The sequence below is a fragment of the Myxine glutinosa genome, chromosome 3 (genome assembly GCF_964187855.1).
Source record: "Myxine glutinosa chromosome 3, kmMyxGlut1.1, whole genome shotgun sequence".
Classification (NCBI taxonomy): Eukaryota; Metazoa; Chordata; class Myxini; order Myxiniformes; family Myxinidae; genus Myxine; species Myxine glutinosa.
This window is the reverse complement of record NC_136263.1, coordinates 219136253-219161474: the sequence shown is the minus strand read 5'-3', so window position 1 is coordinate 219161474 and position 25222 is coordinate 219136253. Positions and strand designations below refer to the sequence as shown.

General features: G+C 39.7%; 1 protein-coding gene across 1 annotated transcript in view; it reads right to left on the bottom strand.

Moving 5' to 3' along the window:
* LOC137423882 (LIM homeobox transcription factor 1-beta) overlaps positions 1-24610 on the bottom strand; it is a 433294-nt gene extending 408684 nt beyond the window's left edge. Inside the window, exon 1 of the mRNA XM_068111433.2 lies at positions 24320-24610. Coding sequence (XP_067967534.1) covers positions 24320-24341 — 22 coding nt within the window. The 5' untranslated portion in view covers positions 24342-24610. The remainder of the gene's footprint in view (positions 1-24319) is intronic.
* Positions 24611-25222: the final 612 nt, after the last annotated feature.

Here is a 25222-nt window from a genome sequence, read left to right as displayed (position 1 = left end):
AGGTGGGGGCAAAGGAGCAATAGCTTATGGGGTGTATGGCAGTGAAAACTAGCCCGGGTGGGTTAGGTTATATTGATAGGGACCTAGAAGATGACATTAGGTGACGTTAAGGTTAGCTAGTGACTGATACCTGTAGTGGGGACGCAGGTAGATTAGTGTGGATTATAATGACGTGGGAGCGCAATAGTTTAAAGGGACGACTGGGAAGCGCAAGTTTCAGAAGGGAGTAGTTAGCTGAGATGATGCCGTGTGTGTGAGAATTGAACAGGTGTGATTGCACAGGTGTGCAACTGGACAGGTGTGTGGAGCAGTGTATGAGTGAGTGATGGTGATGTGTGTTGCGTTGACCAACTGGTCCAGAAAGAGGAGGAGGGTGCAGGTGGCACCAGGTGAGATTGCACAGGTGTGCAACGACAGGTGGATGGAGGACAGGTGTATGGAATAAATGGTATGGAGTATTGAAATGGATGGTCGTGGAGTGAGAATGGTGGAAATTGTGGAGTGGAGTGGATGGTGCGAAGGTGTGAATGGGGGAAGAGTGGACCCCCATCACGGATACCCGGGGCGGGTAGTGTAAGTGTTAGGTAGAGGGTATAGGTAAATTGTGGTTTGGATATTGGCATCTGTGGTGCGAGGTGAAAGAATGGTATGTGGATGGGTGCGTTGGTGTTGTGGAAATGGCTGGGCGTGTAGCCTGTTAGTGTGTGTAGTTGGTTTGGGCACTCCACCACTGTAAGGATGTCGGCCAGGTGAGGCCGCAGGTGGGCTCTGGGAGCCGGTAGTAGTTGTGTGGATGGGGCCCGAGGATCCGGAGGACGGACCCGGGTAGCCCAGTGCCAGAGGGCACCATGGGGTGACAGAGCCAGGAGAGGGGCTGCCCCCAGTTAGATAGGTTAGGGTGAGGAGCTAGGTAAGCTCGGGTGGCAACTACAGTGGTGGAGGTGTGCAGGTGGGTAGACCTGTTGGGAGAGCTACACGTCGCGGCCCAGAAATTGTGCGAGGGCACCGGGAGATGAATCGGGGGAGTGAGACCCCAAATTGAAAAGCACCACAGTTTGGCCAATGGGAATTGGTTTTTAGAACCCATAGTGTAAGAGGGCCAATGGTTTGGCCGGAGAAAGACCCCGGGTAGTGTAAAGTGTGTTAAAGTCATTTAGAGAAAGTAGTTAGGATGAAGTCTCCTCGCACCATCTGCATCCACTCACCTGAGGTGACAGGTACTCCGCACCATGCCATGTTTAATTATTTTTGATGCAAATGTTTTGGATTGTGAGACGCATCATGACGTGGGTGTGACATTGTGCTTTGATGCTCCATCTCTGCCTCCTTATGAGGATTGATGATGAATTGATGATGGCAAATTTTTGAAGTAGAGGGATTGTGGTGACGAATTTGATATAGGGGAAATATGGGGAAGACGTGACAGTAGTGACGAATTGGTAATGTGTAGGTTTTGTACATATGGGGTAAGGGCAAGGGTGGGCTAGGTAACAGGGGGGTGACGTACGGTAGGGACGAGCTTTCTCACTGCGCCCTCCGTACGCATTTCGCCTTGCATTGCCTTTTTGATGTGTACCCTTGAGACCTTACCCCTCGCTCATTTGTCTTGTCCCCCTTTTGTCTCCCACATGACCTGTGCGCCGTTGGGCGCCGAGGGGAGCGTGCGTGGGTCGGCCATTGTGCGCCCGAAATTCCCAGAACCAGCTGTCTGCATCGATGCACCACATTATGGATCACATGTCAGTGGCCGAGCACCACTTATGGACCCCATGGGTTGGGGCATGGCCCCTCTGCTGGAACCGGCCATGAGGGCCCGAAATCTTGCTGGCGGACCTTGGCCACAGGGCACCAATGCCCCACAGGTGAACCATACACATAGTCGGCCTGGTGGGACATAAATAAATAAAAAGGACACATTGGGTGCAAGTTTTATTGAAAATAGGCCGCCAGTAAGCAAAGCAAAGGAAATGACAACATCTGGAAGAGAAATATTAATAACCAGCAGAGGGAGCCGAAGAGCCAGAGACACCTGCAGGGTTAGGGGTTGTTGGTTTTATTTTATTCATTGAACAATGGTGACTGCACCGATTGGTGCTTGGGTGTGTATTGGTGCGTTTTTGGGTGCTTTAATGGTGCATTGATGCAGAGCAGACTGTCCTCCCCCCAGAAAGAACAATTACAGGTCCTGGGTTAGTTTTGTAAATAAAAGCAGAGTCATTGTAAATAATGCTCCCCACCGTCAGTGTATAGTTTGAAGACCATTCCGCAATTCGGTTAACTGTGGGCGAAAGTCTGTTAGGCAGGGTGCAATGGAGCAGCGGGACACATTTATTTATGTTTAAACTGTCGCACTCAGGGTCAGGTTAAAAATAGAGGGAACTACACCTACGTGTCACGCTAAAGCTAAAAGTTGTAGGCCCGGGACGTGCCTAAGAGGAGGAGAGTGCAGTGTTGTGGATATGAGGACTGTATATATATTTTTTTTATTGTGTGCTGTATGATTATTATTATTGTTGTTGTGCTGTGCCTCCTGCCTCCGGAGCTGTGTAAGATCAAAAGGGCGTCCCATAGTCCACAAGCATACACGTCAGCCAATCATAGGATATTCATGTTCGATAGTTATATCTTATTCTGTGTTTTAGGATAAGGCTGTGTCTCCCATTAATTGAAGTACTCCATTGCACCAGTGAAAGAGAATAGATCCCCTTCCATTCCCATCCCCAAAAATCCCCATTTCCTTCACACCCCCCTTTCGTGATTGCCGACCCTCGATTGCCATATTACATCCCCTCTCGTCATTGCTGAGCCCTCGATTCCCAATCACCTCCCCTCCAATAACCGCCATTGACCACGAGGCTCGAGTCAGGGAAGAAAGGCGTGTCTCCACCTCGTCAGAGGAGGGGAGGGGCGCGCCCGCCCGTCGTCGTCCGGGGCGGAGCCCGAGGGTCGTGCGACCAGCCAGGGCCGAGGTGAGCGCCCCGATGGGCGTGTCCAAAGCGCCGGGGGCGTGATCGCTGGGGGCGCTATAAAAGGGCGCAACCGGAAGTGGAGCGGAGAAGAAGAAGGAGAGATGCACTCTGGGTTGGTCGGAGAAAGAGAGAGAGAGGAGGAGTTGGTTGCACCGAGAGAGAAAGAGAGAGAGAAGAGTTGGTCTGAGTCGGGTGCCAAAAAGGAGGGTCAGTGGTCACAGTTGGTTGCGGTGGTGAGAAGTCGGTGGTGAGAAGCGAGTAAGACAAGGCCTGGCAAGGCAACTGCAGGCCGCCGCAGCAGCGACACCCGGCAACCGCAAAAGGGGGCAGGAACGGCGGCTGCTGAACGCGCCGGTTGTGCGGCGGGACCCCCCCTTGGACCTCTCCCTCTCCCTCCAGCCATCCACATCCTGCGATTCCTGCAATTCCCCGTGTGAGTCGTCTTTGTTTGTTCTGTCCTGGGTAATAAGTTAAGTCTGTAGATAAGCTAAATTTGCACTGTCACCTGCGTCTTGTACTTGTAAATAAACTGAATTGCTTTTTGTTGCTTGTGTGTAAATAGTAGAAATAAATTCAGTAGTAATATTTCAAACCTTTTTTTGTCTCCGTTTTCCTCTTGCATTGCGTCGCTTTTGTCTTTTCCCTCATTGAGCAGCTAGGGTGCGATACAACCAACGTTCGGGTGGAATCGGGTGAGTTTTGTTAGGTCGCGGTTTTTAAACCACCGCTCGGTCTATAACATCCTAACCGCGATCTATAACACGTGTGTGTGTGTGTGTGTGTGTGTGTATGTATATACAGTCATCCCTCGCTATATCGCGGTTCACTTTTCGCGGATTCGGTACATCGCGGTTTTTTCTCGCTAGTATATGTAAAATTATATCGCTGATTTTTCGCTATATCGTGGGATTTTGCAGTATAAATGTATTTTTATATACTATTATTTTAAATATTTTTGTGGTAAAATAAGCATTTTCTAGCCTAAAAAATTAAAAAACGTAAAGAAATAAGAAAAATACAGTATTTAAAACATATTACAAGAAATAAAATACTGTACATAGTGTACAGTAGAAGGGTAGACAAAGAGTCGTGCGTATGGAAAACGCCAGTACATTCATCATCGTCATCACCTTCATCGTCATCAGTACTGCACAGCTAATTCATCATCATCTTCATCACGCAAGTTGTAGTATTGAAGAGCCGGGGCTCTTGCTTGATACGGACGAAATGACGGGCAAGACACAAACTCGTCCGAGAAGATATTTATTCTCAAAACCAACTCGGGAACACTGAAAAGCCCATTTATCGGGCTGCATTATAAAGCACAACCAGAAACCGAAAGCCAAGCCTCTCAAGCGTGGCGTGCTTCGGTGAATCGGTGGTCACGTGATCAACAGGTGTAGCTGATTATACCCGCAAAGCGCGGCACGCTTTAGCGGTCACGTGACCAGCCACTCTCGCGCCGGGAATCCCCGCCGGTGACGTCACCGGCTGGAGCAAGGAGATTCTGATGCTGGTCTTGCTTGGGGAACCCATAGGTAGCTACAGTATCTTCAATGGTGAGTACCCATTAGAATTTTATGTTGTTAAAATTACGTATGTTTAAGAGTGTAAAAAGTGTTTAAGAGTATAGGAAGTGTTTATAAGAGTATGGGAAAGGTTAATAAGAGTGTGGGGAGTTCATAATGCTTTAAAATATATATTAAAAAAATATATATATATGGTCGCTACTTCGCGGATTTTCGTTTATCGCGGGGGGTTCTGGAACGTAACCCCCGCGATAAACGAGGGTTCACTGTATATATATATATATATATATATATATATATATATATATATATATATATATATACATATATATATAATATATATATATATATATATATATATATATATATATACAGGGTGAGCCAGGTATATGGTCATTTTTGAAATTCGTGTGAAGGAAATTAAAAAATTGTATTTCAAAATAAATTCATTCATGATATTGAAGTACATAACATGCATTTTTATTACTTTTATTTTTTACTGATTCAGTTTTCTTTTTTGCAGGCAAAACACTTGAGTGATCATGTGGAACTGGTCAGGTGAAGAACACGCTTTCGCTATCAAAGCTTTTTACAAGAATAATGATAGTGCAACTGCTGCACAATGTCAATTCAAACTCCATTTCAATGTTCAACGTCATGGAAATGTGCCGTCTGTTCGTGCTGTCAAGTTATGGGTTCAGAAGTTTGAGAGGACCGCTTCAACTTAAAATGAGAAACTGCCAGGAGCAGCCAAATCAGTAAGAACGGCAAAAAACATTGAGCGTGTAAGGGAGTCAGTTTTGAGAAGTCCGCATCGCTCCAGCCGAAAGCATGCATCAGCCTAAATAATTTCTCACACATCACTATGCCGCATATTGCATAAGGATTTAAACTTTTATCCCTATGAAATTCAAACTGTCCAGGAATCAAGCCAATATGATAAGATTGCCCATAATAATTTTTGTGAGGGAATGCTTTCATTTATGGACGGAAATGAAAACCAAAACATTGCTAACAATTTGTTCATGTCTGATGAAGCACATTTTCATCTGTGTGGCTTTGTCAACAAGCAAAATACTCGTTTTTGGGCAGCCGAAAACCCAAGAGAAATGCACACGAAACCGTTACACAGTCCCAAAGTTACAGTGTGGTGTGCACTTTCGTTGTTCGGCATCATAGGGCCTTACTTCTTTGAGAACGATAACGGAAATGCAGTCACTGTTACTGCAGCTTGATATACCGATATAGTTTCTAACTTCCTCTGCTGAGAATTAAACAGATTTGCAGAAGTAAGCCCAATGACGTGGTTTCAGCAAGATGGTGCAACCTCCCACACCGCCAGAGTGTCCATGACTACTGTAAGGGCACTCTTTCCAAAGCATGTCATTTCCAGAAACGGCGATATTCCACGGCCAGCGAGGTCACCCAATGTGACTGCATGTGATTATTTATTGTGGTCATATCTAAAGGACAAAGTGTATGTTAACCGTCCACAAACTCTTTGTGAACTTAAGGAAAACATCAGACGTGAAATCAATGATATTGACATGGCCATGTTGCAGAACGTCATGAATAATTGGCGTCCAAGATTGGAGGAATGTGTCAGACGAAATGATGCGCATCTATCTCCTAGATGTTCTTTTCCACAAATAAATGGCATGTTATGTTCTTCGCTTTCTTGTAAAAATTTGTTTTGAAATACAATTTTTTATGGCCTTTACACGAGTGTTAAAATAACCATATTTCTGGCTCACCCTATATAATCGCTCAACACCAGCCAGAAGAGACGTCAACGCACTGCAGAACTGCCCTGGGGCAGGAGGGGAGAGGGGGGAGGGGGCTCCATGCCATCCAGCTACTGTACAACTGCAGCTGGCTGACCCTCAACAGCAACACCACGGCAACCTCGATGCCCAATGCCACGCCTTGTCACCGACCACACTGTGGAACCTCAGTGCAACAAATGTACGTCACCTGGAGATACGGGGGCCAATGGGATGACAAAACACTGTTTTTGGTCTTAAAAGCGATTGCAAGGGTGGAATCGTGGCGCTTGCACAGCGCTTGCCAGCAAAGGGGAAGTGGCAGTCACAATGCATGCCTCTCCACGGTCTATAAAACCCAGACTGGTCGACAGAACAAGGCTGAGCATCTCGATGAACGGACTGCTAAGCCTTCGAGGAGCTGGTGACCGCAGAGCAGCAGAGGGCTTGTGCTGGTGCGCAAGAACCCATTGTCCATTTCAGGGCACAATGACCGTCACACCTCACATTATTTATAACCCCCACACAGTCACAATCATGCACCTCTCTGCACATGGCGCATTACACTACCCACTATTCTCTCCTTTATCCCCCTCATCCTTTCTTTTGGTGGGACCAACGTAAGCCCACCGGCTTACATATGGTGAGCAACAGGCCGACAATACGCCTCGTACTTTTCTCTCCTCTCTCTCTCCCTCTATCGATCCCTCTTCCTTACCTTGTTTCCTGGTATGTCTGAGGCACCTGATTTGTGGACGTGTGACTGAATAAGAATGGGCTTCTGTGCTATGGATGAGGATTTCTCTTTTGTGACACTGCTATGTAAATACCTGCATTTTGTTAACTCGATAAACCTTTTCTAAACTGTCCGATTGTGAGCTTCCATTCGTTCGACATAGTCTGTGTGTACTCCCATCGTTTACTCCCAAACTCCCAGCAAGTTTACTCCCATCGTTCGGTTATCGGACCGAACATAATCACGCATTAAAGATGCCCAGATGCCTGTCACACAAACACAATTATTCTGTTAACACAACCAGCCATGGGGTTAATTTGCAGGCAGAAATGGTGCATCACATTAAATTGCGCACCAACTTGTGCGACCGAATGGGCGAACTCAGCACGCATTGCGGTTTTTTTTGGTTTTTTTCGTATACAAGATCGAGGCTCGTGAAAGAGCTAACATTAATCACACAAAAAGTCAAACCGACACATAAAACACAAAATAAGGGGAGCGGTAGACAAGATGGGGAGAGAGGGGGAAGGACACAAACACAACATTTGAGAGCAGGGACATCGAGAGAACTGTGGGAGGGAGAGGGCTTGGGGGAAGGTGGGAGATGTATAAAACATATGGACACTGTAAGGACTTCCACAAAAGAAGTTCGAATTTCAAAAAAGTGTATCTGGGGTGAATTAGCGGGGGTAGAAAAGATCAAGGTTTTGGATGGGGGAAGACAAGAGATGGTGGTGAACAGCTGTTTTAAAGACCTGGAGGGAGGAGTGGGATTGCAGGGAGTGTGGGAGTTTGTTCCAGAGGTGGAAGAAAAGGGGAATGAAGGAGTGAAGGTGAGCAGAGAGCCTAGATTTTGGCAGCTTAACCATAAGAGGGTTGCTGGCAGATCTTGTGCGACCTGTAGGAATATTTGGGGGACAGAGCCCAGAGAGAGCTGGGGGAGCAAGGCCGGAGAGGAGTCGGTAGAAGACAGAAAGACCACCAACCTGCCTGTGGTGAGTGAGTGAAAGGCCCTCGGAGATAGCTTCATCGCAGGAGATTCCAACGATTCTGAAAGCTTTGGTTTCAACAGCGTGAAGCTGAGCTAGGTGTGAGGAAGGAGCACCAGCCCAGAGGGGGGAGCAGTATTCCATCGAGCTGCGGATTAAAGCCTTGTATGTGGTGAGGAGCTCAGGTGTGCCTAGGAAGGACTTCGCACAACGGAGGATGCCCAGTCGGCGACTGGCTTTGGAGGCCAGCTTGGAAATGTGGTTTTCCAAGAAAGATCATGGCAAATAGTGAGACCCAAAAGCTTAAGCGACAGAACTTCTTGGAGATGATTGTTGAGAAAGTAGATGGGAGGGTTTTCCTGTCGGTCTTTTCGCAGATACATCGTAAGAGTGTGAGATTTGTCAGGATTGAAAGACATGTTCCACTTGTTTGACCAGTCTGTGATTTTGTCCAGGTCTGCAGAGAGTGAGGAGGCTGTAGACTGCAGTTCACCCACGAACAGAGATCTGCAATGTCTAACATGGCTTTAGAAGCCCATGCCACATCAGCACCACAGTTGTGGTGTTAAAAAAAGGAAGAGGAGTCACAGAATAAACTTGTTTTTTGCTGCGAAATAAAGACATGAAAGTCGTAACAGGATGTTATGTGGTTGGTCTGAAGGTAAGAAGCCTCCTCTGTAAAAGAAGCACCATGGCCTGGATGTACAGCGTCTGAGGGAGGAAGGGTTCAAAACCATCAACGGGGTGAGCTTATGGATAAATGTGGAAGCGGAAAATAATGGGTCATTTTGTTTTTCATGAACATTCTTTCTAACAACATGTTTAAGGTACACGAGGTTGCTTGAGCACAACGGGAAACTGGACGTGTTACACAAATGAGGGTATCGCTTGCTTGATACCTTATCAACCGCTTCTTGGAAGTGATCACTGGGGTGGACCATCGATGAAGGTGAACTTTAACCCAAGAGCAAATGTGGATCGACCAAACGAGTGTGCACATGCGTCCGCTGTTCAAATTATTTTGGGAATGTGTACGAGTGTCGATGTAAAAAGGTTAAACTCAAATCACTGAACTCCAACTGCAACCGTCAACATACTCAATGGCATACGGACTATTTGCGAGGGTAATCGGTCTTCTACTCTCAGGCCTTTCACTACCAAAAGTACCAGGTAATACCACACCTTGAGTTGGACATCCAAGGTGCGGTGATACCATCATGGCTGATTTTTTACACTTCTATCATGTATAATATAAAATAGTGCTGTGCGAGTTAAAATGACAAAAATAAATAAAAATAAAGATTAATGAATATTAATTGCTTCTCCTTCCTCCCTTAAATACTCGCTTGTTTGGATTGTGAAGGCGATGAGTTACGTTTCCTGTTTAAATCATTGTACGAGCACATCAAGCATACAAAAGGCTGTTGTTTCACATGTTATGGTGCCCTGTTACCTGGTGAAGAGGGAGAAAAACGAAGGGTTACAAGAGGTATTATAGAGATAAAATTCCTTGCAGGATAAAAGGGACAATAACACACAGAGATGATGGGTCGAGTAGACATTAAAAGGAAAGCCCTTGGTTACAATTCACGCATTAAACCCGGGGCTCACTTCTTTAGCGGACCCTTCTTGTAGGGTCAGTCAGTGAAAGTTTTTAGCCCAAGTCTTTCACGAACCAGATGGTCCAGGCCTGACGTTCAACTGAAGAAAGAACCACCTTTAGAGGCCATTTTTACCCACAGAGCAGGTGTTGCCCTTTTTTGGGCACCTTGGCCCCCTTTTTGAAGCAATGTTTTATGGCCGGATGCCCTTCCTGAGTCACCTCTTCTGACACCGGGAATTACCAGTGGAACGGGTACTCAATTTGTCAACCTCGGAAGGATGACAGGCTAAGTCAACCCACCTGGTGTTAATTCATCCGGGATACGAACCAAGGATCCTAGGATCCCAAGCCGGCACCCTGACCAGAATTTGAACCCAGGATCCTCGGATCCCAAGCCGGCACCCTGACCAGGATCCTAGGATCCCAAGCTGCACCCTGACCGGGATTTGAACCCAGGATCCTAGGATCCCAAGCCGGCACCCTGACCAGGATTTGAACCCAGGATCCTCGGATCCCAAGCCGGCACCCTGACCAGAATTTGAACCCAGGATCCTCGGATCCCAAGCCGGCACCCTGACCAGGATCCTAGCATCCCAAGCTGCACCCTGACCGGGATTTGAACCCAGGATCCTAGGATCCCAAGCCGGCACCCTGACCAGGATTTGAACCCAGGATCCTCGGATCCCAAGCCGGCACCCTGACCAGGATTTGAACCCAGGATCCTAGGATCCCAAGCCGGCACCCTGACCAGAATTTGAACCCAGGATCCTCGGATCCCAAGCCGGCACCCTGACCAGGATTTGAACCCAGGATCCTAGGATCCCAAGCTGGCACCCTGACCAGGATCCTAGGATCCCAAGCTGCACCCTGACCGGGATTTGAACCCAGGATCCTAGGATCCCAAGCCGGCACCCTGTCCAGGATTTGAACCCAGAATCCTCGGATCCCAAGCCGGCACCCTGACCAGGATTTGAACCTAGGATCCTCGGATCCCAAGCCGGCACCCTGACCAGGATTTGAACCCAGGATCCTAGGATCCCAACCCGGCACCCTGACCAGGAATTGAACCCGGGATCCTCGGATCCCAAGCCGGCACCCTGACCAGGATTTGAACCCAGGATGCTAGGATCCCAAGCCGGCACCCTAAACAGGATTTGAACCCAGGATCCTAGGATCCCAAGCCGGCACCCTAAACAGGATTTGAACCCAGGATGCTAGGATCCCAAGCCGGCACCCTGACCAGGATTTGAACCCAGGATCCTAGGATCCCAAGCCGGCACCCTGACCAGGGTTTGAACCCAGGATCCTAGGATCCCAAGCCGGCACCCTAAACAGGATTTGAACCCAGGATCCTAGGATCCCAAGCCGGCACCCTAAACAGGATTTGAACCCAGGATCCTAGGATCCCAAGCCGGCACCCTGACCAGGATTTGAACCCAGGATCCTAGGATCCCAAGCCGGCACCCTGACCAGGGTTTGAACCCAGGATCCTAGGATCCCAAGCCGGCACCCCAACCGGGATTTGAACCCGGGATCCTTGGATCCCAAGCCGGCACCCTGACCAGGATTTGAACCCAGGATCCTAGGATCCCAAGCCGGCACCCTGACCAGGATCCTAGGATCCCAAACTGCACCCTGACCAGGATTTGAACCCAGGATCCTCGGATCCCAAGCCGGCACACTGACCAGGATTTGAACCCAGGATCCTCGGATCCCAAGCCGGCACCCTGACCAGGATTTGAACCCGGGATCCTAGGATCCCAAGCTGCACCCTGACCAGGATTTGAACCCAGGATCCTAGGATCCCAAGCTGCACCCTGACCAGGATTTGAACCCAGGATCCTCGGATCCCAAGCCGGCACCCTGACCAGAATTTGAACCCAGGATCCTCGGATCCCAAGCCGGCACCCTGACCAGGATTTGAACCCAGGATCCTAGGATCCCAAGCCGGCACCCTGACCAGGATCCTAGGATCCCAAGCTGCACCCTGACCAGGATTTGAACCCAGGATCCTCGGATCCCAAGCCGGCACCCTGACCAGGATTTGAACCCAGGATCCTCGGATCCCAAGCCGCACCCTGACCAGAATTTGAACCCAGGATCCTCGGATCCCAAGCCGGCACCCCAACCAGGATTTGAACCCAGGATCCTCGGATCGCAAGCTGCACCCTGACCAGGATTTGAACCCAGGATCCTCGGATCCCAAGCTGCACCCCAACCAGGATTTGAACCCAGGATCCTCGGATCCCAAGCCGGCACCCCAACCAGGATTTGAACCCAGGATCCTCGGATCCCAAGCCGGCACCCTGACCAGAATTTGAACCCAGGATCCTCGGATCCCAAGCCGGCACCCTGACCAGGATTTGAACCCAGGATCCTAGGATCCCAAGCCGGCACCCTGACCAGGATCCTAGGATCCCAAGCTGCACCCTGACCAGGATTTGAACCCAGGATCCTCGGATCCCAAGCCGGCACCCTGACCAGGATTTGAACCCAGGATCCTCGGATCCCAAGCCGCACCCTGACCAGAATTTGAACCCAGGATCCTCGGATCCCAAGCCGGCACCCAAACCAGGATTTGAACCCAGGATCCTCGGATCGCAAGCTGCACCCTGACCAGGATTTGAACCCAGGATCCTCGGATCCCAAGCTGCACCCCAACCAGGATTTGAACCCAGGATCCTCGGATCCCAAGCCGGCACCCCAACCAGGATTTGAACCAAGGATCCTCGGATCCCAAGGCGGCACCCCAACCAGGATTTGAACCAAGGATCCTCGGATCCCAAGGCGGCACCCTAACCCCTAAGCTGACACCAGGCGTAATGACGTTCAACTGATGGTGAGAGAAATTTGCAATTTCTTCAGTGTGCCAGTGATAACTCGCCTGCTCTTTGCTGTAGACACTGTGAGACCTTAAAAGAGCACCAAGGACCAACGCTGCCGGATGGATCTTCCAGGTTAATGCATCACCCTGCATTTGGCACAGTGCGGTGAAATCGTATCATTGAGTCGATATTCAAACCCAGGCTAGACAACTCTGAGGGAAGTCCGTATCGATTCAGTCTAGCCTATCCTACCATCGATATACATACATACCCAGTGTACATGGGGGTGTAGATATGTAGAAGGAATGTTATGTCGCCAAAGTGTACGACATATCATGGACGATCCTTCCATGTTAAGGTGAACGTAGAATGATGAAGACTAACTCGTCCGCTTTGACGATGTTTGGTTTCATGAGAGGAGGTAGAAAATTGGGGAAAGGTGAGTTTAAAGAAATCAAAAAATATATCAGCCTTCGGACATGGAAAGTACGGAAGATTCAGCAGATTTGGGATCGTTTATTTCACGTCTCAGAAATTACTGTTCCGAGACATCCTCCGGAAATGCGCATTTTAACGAAATATATTGAATGACACCGAGTAATATTATTTGGTAAACCTGGTTTGTTTTTTTACAACACAATGAGATGCATTCGTCCAAATATCTCAATAACTGGTTTAAAAATGTACAAAATAAATAAATAAATAATTTATTACACTTATCTTGGTGAACGAACTTTTAGGCCCATTCTACGTGTACATACGTGCACGTGTGTGTGATGTATGTATGAGTGGTGTGTGTGTGTGTGTGTGTGTGTGTGTGTGTGTGTGTGTGTGTGTGTGTGTGTCATTATTTACCGAAATAATTTTAGTGTCACACTTTATTTACTGTGTCACAGAGGGTAAAATAGAAAGTGAAGGTCGGGTCATAGTTGGACCCAATAAACAAGGGAATGAACAAAAAGGGAAAAGAGCCAGTGGATGGAAAGAGGCATTAGACCGCAACCTCGGTGGTGTAATGGTTTGAGCATGCTGTGCGAGCCTGGAAGGTTGCTGGTTGAAACCCCGGCCGAGTCATACTGAACACTTTAAAAATGGCACGTGTTGCTTCCTGGGTTGATGCGCAGCGTTTCAAAAGGATAGAGCACAGACAAATAACCATATGTTGGTAATAATAGAGTAGGCTTTGATGGGCAATTGGCCTGCTCCCGCGTCAAAGTTCGTTCCTTGTAAGGACCATTACAGTACGGTATATTATAACCTGTAAATAAGGGGGTTCGGTTAGGTTACGTAGAGCTAATGGCGGTAAAAAAGAAGAAAAAGATCGTGGGTAAGGATAGACGATGACGTGAGATGGTGGTGGACCGCTGTTTAAGACCCTGGCGTGTCGTAGCGTGCAATGGAACCATCTCAGGACGGTGGTCACACAAACGGGAGAGAAAAAGGAACGAAAGGGTTTCGGGTAGTTAGTCCAGATTAGTGGAGTTGAACCAGCACATGGATACTGGAAGAATACGTGAGTCTGCAGGAGCTTAGAAGGGTCAGAGGGGTGAGAGAAAGCAGAGGAAGCAATCAGGTTTGGCACAATATTTGTTTTGTCGAAAATCAAAATAATAACGTACAGTACAAACTACCGATACAAAGTACCACGCAATACGTGGCCGTGGCCAGAAAGCTCCTGCGGTACAGAAGACCTCCGAACCATCGACAACGTCTCGTTCGTGCAAAATAAACACGCAAATTAAATCCACCTTTAAATTTCCAAAAGAGAAGTACCCGTAGTAAGTCGTGTGCAGTGATTTTGTACAACATGGGGCATTCGTGAACGTTGTGGATAATCGTTGTGGACTTACGGGATATCGATTCATCCTCCTGCAACCGAGTATTAAAAACTACTCGAGTGGAGTGCGGCGACCGTGAGAATCATCGATACAAAAGCAAATATGACTCAATATAATATAGGAGGGTTGATCGATACGTCTGTCGCCCACAAATGTAATCGATTGTCTTGATCATCGATTGGCAGCAAAATTGAAGGATATACACAAAAACCGCCTTTGGAGGCCAGTTTCCCCCGCAGAGCAGGTGTTGCCCTTTTTTGGGCACCTTGGTCCCCTTTTTGAAGCAATGTTTTATGGCCGGATGGTCTTCCTGCCACCAAACCTGTTACACAGGGAATCACCGGTGAACCGGTACTCAATTTACGGACCTCGGATGGATGACAGGCCGAATCAACCCCGCTGGCGTTAATTCAGCAATGCACCGGGATTCGCACCCAGGATCCTCGGATCCCAAGCCGGCACCCTAACCGCTAAGCCAACACCAGGCGTTTGAAGGATATACACAGTGAAATAAATTTCAACGTAGTCCTTCCTAAACGATTTTTAACCATAAAACAATGAGCGCACTGTTGTTTGATGTTGCTGCGTCTCTGTTAAGCCACGGACTTGCCGATCAGGCCTCTCACCGTCGGGTGATTGCGGAAGGTAGCAAGTCGAAGTTTTCCGTGGACAACACGAAACGCGTGCGGTCCCTCCCAAGGCCCGAATTGCTTCAATTTACCTGCGGCTTCTCGGAATGTTTGTGGCTTTTTCGCAGACAGGCAACGGAGGGTTCCAAAGGAAAAAAACAAGCACGTTCTTTCCGTGTGTTACGCAACATAATGTTGTTTCATTTTTAACGACAGGCGACTGTGACATCAAGCTGTATAAGCTCCGTGCTACTAAGTTACAGAGGATAACACCCACTTAATCATAGCCCCATAACATTCCTAATACCTACAAACTGCATCCACGTTGTTTAAAACGTATATTTTGAAAATCCACTGCACATACCCCGTTAAGTTCATCAAGAGAAAGATACTACAACATATCGGACTAAGCACAGTTGAATGTGTGGTGTACATTTTCAGTAAAGGTTAATAGCACAAGATTTAAGTTCACTCCAAAAAAATTAATCCATATAATTATATCGATTGGTCGGTTACTTGGTTTCAATCTTGTCCCACCTATTAACTGTCATCCCGCCGTTTCATGTAATGCAATTCATCAATGTATGTGCCGTCCCTCGGATGCCAGTTATGATGGGTGTCCCATCTGCCAGCATTCGTTGATGGACACTAAAGATCCCATGGTGTCCTTGGCGAAGAAGTTGGAGCAAAATATAGCCAGCACCATGAACAAATTACAAATTCCTGCTCTAACTCCTGCTGGGCCTAGCACGACCCTTCGCCAAGAAACTGCTTCGGCAGCACCCTCGCTCTGTGATCGAGTATGGCACATCGGATCGCATACAAGTATAACCCATTAAATCATATATTTTTCACATTTTACTTGCTCACGGTAGAATCATGAAGATATTTGTGACTCAAAATTATGATGACAGAACGTACAATTGCTCTATTTAAACAATACTCTCTGTGTAACATACTACAAGTTAAAGAAATGCACAACAACATGTGAACATGTTACAAACACGCGGCACTTTCATGGTTTCTTGCTACCTGAACCGAATGAAAGGAAATGACAGCTTTTGTGTAAGAAGGAAAGCAAGTTTGTGTCGCCCTTTCCATCATCACATCGGGAAGGTGCTTCGGTTGGCGTAGATTCTTTTCATTCCCGTACCATTAAGTGCGAATAACGCGTTCCACTTGGCCAGAAACACGAAGGCCGAGCTATATAAATCGAGTAAAAGTCGTGAAATACTTGTTAATAACATTCAGCGTGAATTCACTTCACACAATTATGATACACCTTCTAATTGAATCATCTTTCTTTTTCTCATTCCACGTTAGGCCAGAGACAAATTAGAGGGAACAATTTGGCTCAACAAAATACAAGCATAATATATTATATGATTGCGGCATTTCTACCGGTTAATAAACAAAAATAATTGGCAAAACAAGAAGGAAAAATATACATTATCTAAAAATAAATCACAAAAGGAATTATATAAACTTGATTATGAAAAATAAAAAATAAACCTCGAAAGGAATTATATAAACTTGATTCTGAAAAATAAAAATAAAATCACAAAAGGAATTATATAAACTTGACTATGAAAAATAAAAAACATAAACCTCGAAAGGAATTATATAAACTTGATTCTGAAAAATAAAAAATAAAACACAAAAGAAATTATATAAACTTGACTATGAAAAATAAAAAACATAAACCTCGAAAGGAATTATATAAACTTGATTATGAAAAATAAAAAATAAATCACAAAAGGAATTGTATAAACTTGTTTCTGAAAAATAAAAAATAAAACACAAAAGGAATGATATAAACTTGATTCTGAAAAATAAAAAATAAAACACAAAAGGAATGATATAAACTTGATTCTGAAAAATAAAAAATAAAACACAAAAGGAATTATATAAACTTGACTATGAAAAATAAAAAACATAAACCTCGAAAGGAATTATATAAACTTGATTATGAAAAATAAAAAATAAATCACAAAAGGAATTATATAAACTTGATTCTGAAAAATAAAAAATAAAACACAAAAGGAATGATATAAACTTGATTCTGAAAAATAAAAAATAAAACACAAAAGGAATTATATAAACTTGACTATGAAAAATAAAAAACATAAACCTCGAAAGGAATTATATAAACTTGGTTATGAAAAATAAAAAATAAACCTCAAAAGGAATTATATAAACTTGATTCTGAAAAATAAAAAATAAAACACAAAAGGAATGATATAAACTTGTTTCTGAAAAATAAAAAATAAAACACAAAAGGAATGATATAAACTTGTTTCTGAAAAATAAAAAATAAAACACAAAAGGAATTATATAAACTTGTTTATGAAAAATAAAAAATAAACCTCAAAAGGAATTATATAAACTTGATTCTGAAAAATAAAAAATAAAACACAAAAGGAATTATATAAACTTGACTATGAAAAATAAAAAACATAAACCTCGAAAGGAATTATATAAACTTGGTTATGAAAAATAAAAAATAAACCTCAAAAGGAATTATATAAACTTGATTCTGAAAAATAAAAAATAAAACACAAAAGGAATGATATAAACTTGTTTCTGAAAAATAAAAAATAAAACACAAAAGGAATGATATAAACTTGTTTCTGAAAAATAAAAAATAAAACACAAAAGGAATTATATAAACTTGTTTATGAAAAATAAAAAATAAACCTCAAAAGGAATTATATAAACTTGATTCTGAAAAATAAAAAATAAAACACAAAAGGAATGATATAAACTAGGTTATGAAAAATAAAAAATAAAACACAAAAGGAATGATATAAACTTGATTCTGAAAAATAAAAAATAAAACACAAAAGGAATTATATAAACTTGACTATGAAAAATAAAAAACATAAACCTCGAAAGGAATTATATAAACTTGATTATGAAAAAGAAAAAATAAATCACAAAAGGAATTATATAAACTTGGTGATGAAAAATAAAAAATAAACCTCAAAAGGAATTATATAAACTTGATTCTGAAAAATAAAAAATAAAACACAAAAGGAATGATATAAACTTGATTCTGAAAAATAAAAAATAAAACACAAAAGGAATTATATAAACTTGATTATGAAAAATAAAAAATAAACCACAAAAGGAATTATATAAACTTGATTCTGAAAAATAAAAAATAAAACACAAAAGGAATGATATAAACTTGATTCTGAAAAATAAAAAATAAATCACAAAAGGAATTATATAAACTTGGTTATGAAAAATAAAAAATGAATCACAAAAGGAATTATATAAACTTGACTATGAAAAATAAAAAACATAAACCTCGAAAGGAATTATATAAACTTGACTATGAAAAATAAAAAATAAATCACAAAAGGAATTATATAAACTTGACTATTAAAAATAAAAAATTAATCACAAAAGGAATTATATAAACTTGACTATGAAAAATAAAAAATAAATCACAAAAAGAATTATATAAACTTGGTTATGAAAAATAAAAAATAAATCACAAAAGGAGTTATATAAACTTGGTTATGAAAAATAAAAAATAAACCTCGAAAGGAATTATATAACCTTGATTATGAAAAATAAAAAATTAATCACAAAAGGAATTATATAAACTTGACTATGAAAAATAAAAAATAAATCACAAAAGGAATTATATAAACTTGGTTATGAAAAATAAAAAAATAAATCACAAAAGGAGTTATATAAACTTGGTTATGAAAAATAAAAAATAAATCACAAAAGGAGTTATATAAACTTGGTTATGAAAAATAAAAATAAACCTTGAAAGGAATTATATAAACTTGATTATGAAAAAGAAAAAATAAATCACAAAAGGAATTATATAAACTTGACTATGAAAAATAAAAAATAAATCACAAAAAGAATTATATAAACTTGGTTATGAAAAATAAAAAATAAATCACAAAAGGAGTTATATAAACTTGGTTATGAAAAATAAAAAATAAACCTCGAAAGGAATTATATAACCTTGATTATGAAAAATAAAAAATTAATCACAAAAGGAATTATATACTCTTGACTATGAAAAATAAAAAATAAATCACAAAAGGAATTATATAAACTTGGTTATGAAAAATAAAAAATAAATCACAAAAGGAGTTATATAAACTTGGTTATGAAAAATAAAAAATAAACCTCGAAAGGAATTATATAACCTTGATTATGAAAAATAAAAAATTAATCACAAAAGGAATTATATAAACTTGGTTATGAAAAATAAAAAAAATAAACCTCAAAAGGAATTATATAAACTTGATTATGAAAAATAAAAAATAAATCACAAAAGGAGTTATATAAACTTGGTTATGAAAAATAAAAATAAACCTCGAAAGGAATTATATAAACTTGATTATGAAAAATAAAAAATAAATCACAAAAGGAGTTATATAAACTTGACTATGAAAAATAAAAAATAAATCACAAAAGGAATTATATAAACTTGATTATGAAAAATAAAAAAATAAACCTCAAAAGGAATTATATAAACTTGGTTATGAAAAATAAAAAATAAATCACAAAAGGAGTTATATAAACTTGGTTATGAAAAATAAAAAATAAACCTCGAAAGGAATTATATAACCTTGATTATGAAAAATAAAAAATTAATCACAAAAGGAATTATATAAACTTGGTTATGAAAAATAAAAAAAATAAACCTCAAAAGGAATTATATAAACTTGGTTATGAAAAATAAAAAATAAATCACAAAAGGAGTTATATAAACTTGGTTATGAAAAATAAAAAATAAACCTCGAAAGGAATTATATAAACTTGGTTATGAAAAATAAAAAATAAATCACAAAAGGAATTATATAAACTTGGTTATGAAAAATAAAAAATAAACCTCGAAAGGAATTATATAAACTTGGTTATGAAAAATAAAATAAAAAAATCTTCAAAAGGAATTATATAAACTTGATTATGAAAAATAAAAAATAAAAAATTTCAAAAGGAATTATATAAACTTGGTCATGAAAAATAAAAAATTTATCACAAAAGGAATTATATAAGCCTGATTATGAAAAATAAAAAATAAATCACAAAAGGAATTATATAAACTTGATTATGAAAAATAAAAAATAAACCTCGAAAGGAATTATATAAACTTGGTTATGAAAAATAAAAAAATAAACCTCGAAAGGAATTATATAAACTTGATTATGAAAAATAAAAAAATTTATCACAAAAGGAATTATATAAACTTGGTTATGAAAAATAAAAATAAAATCACAAAAGGAATTATATAAACTTGATTATGAAAAATAAAAAATAAACCTCGAAAGGAATTATATAAACTTGATAATGAAAAATAAAAAATTAATCACAAAAGGAATTATATAAACTTGGTTATGAAAAATAAAAAATAAACCTCGAAAGGAATTATATAAACTTGATTATGAAAAATAAAAAATAAATCACAAAAGGAATTATATAAACTTGGTTATGAAAAATAAAAATAAAATCACAAAAGGAATTATATAAACTTGATTATGAAAAATAAAAAATAAACCTCGAAAGGAATTATATAAACTTGATTATGAAAAATAAAAAATTAATCACAAAAGGAATTATATAAACTTGGTTATGAAAAATAAAAAATAAACCTCGAAAGGAATTATATAAACTTGATTATGAAAAATAAAAAATTAATCACAAAAGGAATTATATAAACTTGGTTATGAAAAATAAAAAATAAACCTCGAAAGGAATTATATAAACTTGGTTATGAAAAATAAAAAATAAACCTCGAAAGGAATTATATAAACTTGATTATGAAAAATAAAAAATTAATCACAAAAGGAATTATATAAACTTGGTTATGAAAAATAAAAAATAAACCTCGAAAGGAATTATATAAACTTGGTTATGAAAAATAAAAAATAAACCTCGAAAGGAATTATATAAACTTGATTGTGAAAAATAAAAAATAAACCTCGAAAGGAATTATATAAACTTGATTATGAAAAATAAAAAATAAATTACAAAAGGAATTATATAAACCTGATTATGAAAAATAAAAAATAAACCTCGAAAGGAATTATATAAACTTGGTTATGAAAAATAAAAAATTAATCACAAAAGGAATTATATAAACTTGGTTATGAAAAATAAAAAATAAACCTCGAAAGGAATTATATAAACTTGGTTATGAAAAATAAAAAATAAACCTCGAAAGGAATTATATAAACTTGATTATGAAAAAAATAAAAATAAAATCACAAAAGGAATTATATAAACTTGGTTATGAAAAATAAAAATAAAATCACAAAAGGAATTATATAACCTTGACTATGAAAAATAAAAAATAAACCTCGAAAGGAATTATATAAACTTGGTTATGAAAAATAAAAAATTAATCACAAAAGGAATTATATAAACTTGGTTATGAAAAATAAAAATAAATTACAAAAGGAATTATATAAACTTGATTATGAAAAATAAAAAATAAACCTCGAAAGGAATTATATAAACTTGGTTATGAAAAATAAAAAATTAATCACAAAAGGAATTATATAAACTTGGTTATGAAAAATAAAAATAAATTACAAAAGGAATTATATAAACTTGGTTATGAAAAATAAAAAATAAACCTCGAAAGGAATTATATAAAGTTGGTTATGAAAAATAAAAAATTAATCACAAAAGGAATTATATAAACTTGGTTATGAAAAATAAAAAATAAACCTCGAAAGGAATTATATAAACTTGGTTATGAAAAATAAAAAATAAATCACAAAAGGAATTATATAAACTTGGTTATGAAAAATAAAAAATAAACCTCGAAAGGAATTATATAAACTTGGTTATGAAAAATAAAAAATAAACCTCGAAAGGAATTATATAAACTTGATTATGAAAAATAAAAATAAAATCACAAAAGGAATTATATAAACTTGGTTATGAAAAATAAAAAATAAACCTCGAAAGGAATTATATAAACTTGATTATGAAAAATAAAAATAAAATCACAAAAGGAATTATATAAACTTGATTATGAAAAATAAAAATAAAATCACAAAAGGAATTATATAAACTTGATAATGAAAAATAAAAAATAAACCTCGAAAGGAATTATATAAACTTGATTATGAAAAATAAAAAATTAATCACAAAAGGAGTTATATAAACTTGGTTATGAAAAATAAAAAATAAACCTCAAAAGGAATTATATAAACTTGGTTATGAAAAATAAAAAATAAACCTCGAAAGGAATTATATAAACTTGATTATGAAAAATAAAAATAAAATCACAAAAGGAATTATATAAACTTGGTTATGAAAAATAAAAAATAAACCTCGAAAGGAATTATATAAACTTGATTTTGAAAAATAAAAATAAAATCACAAAAGGAATTATATAAACTTGGTTATGAAAAATAAAAAATAAACCTCGAAAGGAATTATATAAACTTGATTATGAAAAATAAAAATAAAATCACAAAAGGAATTATATAAACTTGATTATGAAAAATAAAAATAAAATCACAAAAGGAATTATATAAACTTGATAATGAAAAATAAAAAATAAACCTCGAAAGGAATTATATAAACTTGATTATGAAAAATAAAAAATTAATCACAAAAGGAATTATATAACTTAGTTATAAAAAATAAAAAATAAACCTCGAAAGGAATTATATAAACTTGATTATGAAAAATAAAAATAAAATCACAAAAGGAATTATATAAACTTGATTATGAAAAATAAAAATAAAATCACAAAAGGAATTATATAAACTTGATAATGAAAAATAAAAAATAAACCTCGAAAGGAATTATATAAACTTGATTATGAAAAATAAAAAATTAATCACAAAAGGAATTATATAACTTAGTTATAAAAAATAACTGAATAATGATCGAATGATAATGTTTGCTTTTAATTTTAAATTATATTAAAAACGAAAATGAGAGGGCAACAGTGACTGCGGCACACTTGGAGTATTATTACTATTATTTTTAATCTATTGCACAATGTTGGTGATTTTCGATAATAATCAATAATATGGCTAAATGGGATTTTTAAAATCCAGAATCTATGTGCAAAACGATGTTTGATACCATGTATTTGAAGAAAATAGAACGGTTTATCGTAAAAACGGTTTTGGAGCATTTAAACATCTTTTCCTTATGTTAGTAACACACCTTGTCGGTCACATTACCTAGAGATAACCCGTGACTCTGCTAAAGCGGCAACCAAGTCACATATACATAGAAGGCCAGGGAGATTGAGGGGGATTAATGTGAGTTTGAATCATCTGTATTCATGCACGCATAACATAGTATTAAAGGCAATGCAGTAAAAGTTCATGCCAAAGATTCGGCTACAGAATCGCTTCACAGGACGTTCATCCTCATTTACCATGTCATCATTACACCTATGTACACACGTCGGCGGTATGTACGAGGTAAATACAGAACATCCCTTTGTAATGCACACACATACACAGAGTTCACAAAGTTACAAAAAGTTTTTGAAGTTTAACGTGATGATAGTGATGAAGATGAGTAAATAAATAAACAATACTCAACTGCCTTAGTGTAATAGCATATGGTATCAAACAATGCTCAAGTACAGTACACCATTACAATGTACGGTAAGGGTACAAGAGTAGGTATACAGTGTATTACACAATGTACAGTAATTGTACACAAGTACAGTATACTATTACACAATGTAAAGTAAGCGTACACTGAGTAAAGTATACTATTACACAATGTACAGTCATTGTACACAAGTGCAGTATACTATTACACAATGTAAAGTAAGCGTACACAAGTACAGTGTACTATTGCACAATGTGCAGTAATGGTACACAAGTACAATATACTATTACTCAATGTACAGTAACCTATTACACAATGTACAGTAATGGTACACAAGTACAATATAATATTGCACAATGTACAGTAATGGTATACAAGTGCAGTGTACTATTACACAATGTACAGTAAGGGTACACAAGTACAGTAACCTATTACACAATGTACAGTAATGGTACACAAGTACAATATAATATTGCACAATGTACAGTAATGGTATACAAGTGCAGTGTACTATTACACAATGTACAGTAAGGGTACACAAGTACAGTATCCTATTACACAATGTACACTAATGGTACAGAAGTACAGTATAATATTACACGATGTACAGCAATGGTACACAAGTGCAGTATACTATTACACAATGTACATTAAGGGTACACAAGTGCAGTATACGATTACACAATGAACAGTAAGGGTACACAAGTACAGTATACTATTAATAGTGTTACAAAATGTATAGTAAGGGCCTAAGGGTACACGGGATCGTACAAACTGTACATCACATATACCCATCGTGTACATCGCCTCACACACCTATCTGTGTATATTTCATGTAAACATTCACCACAACTTCCTTATCCTCACCACAGCTGCTCGTGTCTCCCATTCCTCTCCTCCATCCAGCGTCCCCAGGGGCTTTTGGCGGGACGCGGTCGTTGCGGAGAGCGCACGACTTCTCCTCAGGACGACTCCTTCGTTCTGATTCTTATTGGAAACTCCGCATCCGATATGGCAAAGCCGAGGAGGGCCCAACGTGAGTCTTCACTCCCCACCTTCCCCCATCTTTTGCTCCCTTGCTCCCCCTACTCCTCCTCTTCCTCCATCCTACCTGTCTCTCTTCTGCCGTACGTCCAGAGTACGACGCCCTCCTCCCATAACCCGACCTACCAAAGTTCCAAGTCACGTGTTACGTGTACGGAGTGTGGGGGGGGGGGTGGTGGTGGTGGTGGTGGGAGGTGGTGGGTTATCCACGACGCGCACCGCCGCCTCATCACCCCCAACCAATCTTACCTACTCTACCCACTCCCCTCCGAAACCTCCACTCCTGCCGAACTCCCATCAACCCCCACCCCTCTCTCTATGCACCACCTCCCATCTAACTACCACCTCCCATCTAACTACCAACAACCACAATCGCCTCGAAAGATTACCTTCTCTTCTTCTCCAACCGCTCCTCGTCGTTCTCACCCAGCGGGGAAGCCTCTTCAGGCTGCGCGGATCCTGATGCCGCTGCTCAGCTGCTCAATATAGGTCGTTGCCAGGGACGCAATTTGGGCAGCCATGGATCCACCATCGGCTATATGTACTGGTACCGGTACGTAAGTACAACTTGCTGTTGCCGCAAGTAAAGTCTGCTACGGTGTCGGGGTGGCGGTGGCGGTGTCTGTGTGGCGATGCTATGGTGACGGTGCCGGGGTGGCGGTGCCGTGATGGCGGTGCCGGAGTGGCGGTGCCGTGATGGCAGTGCCGGAGTGGTGGTGCCGTGAT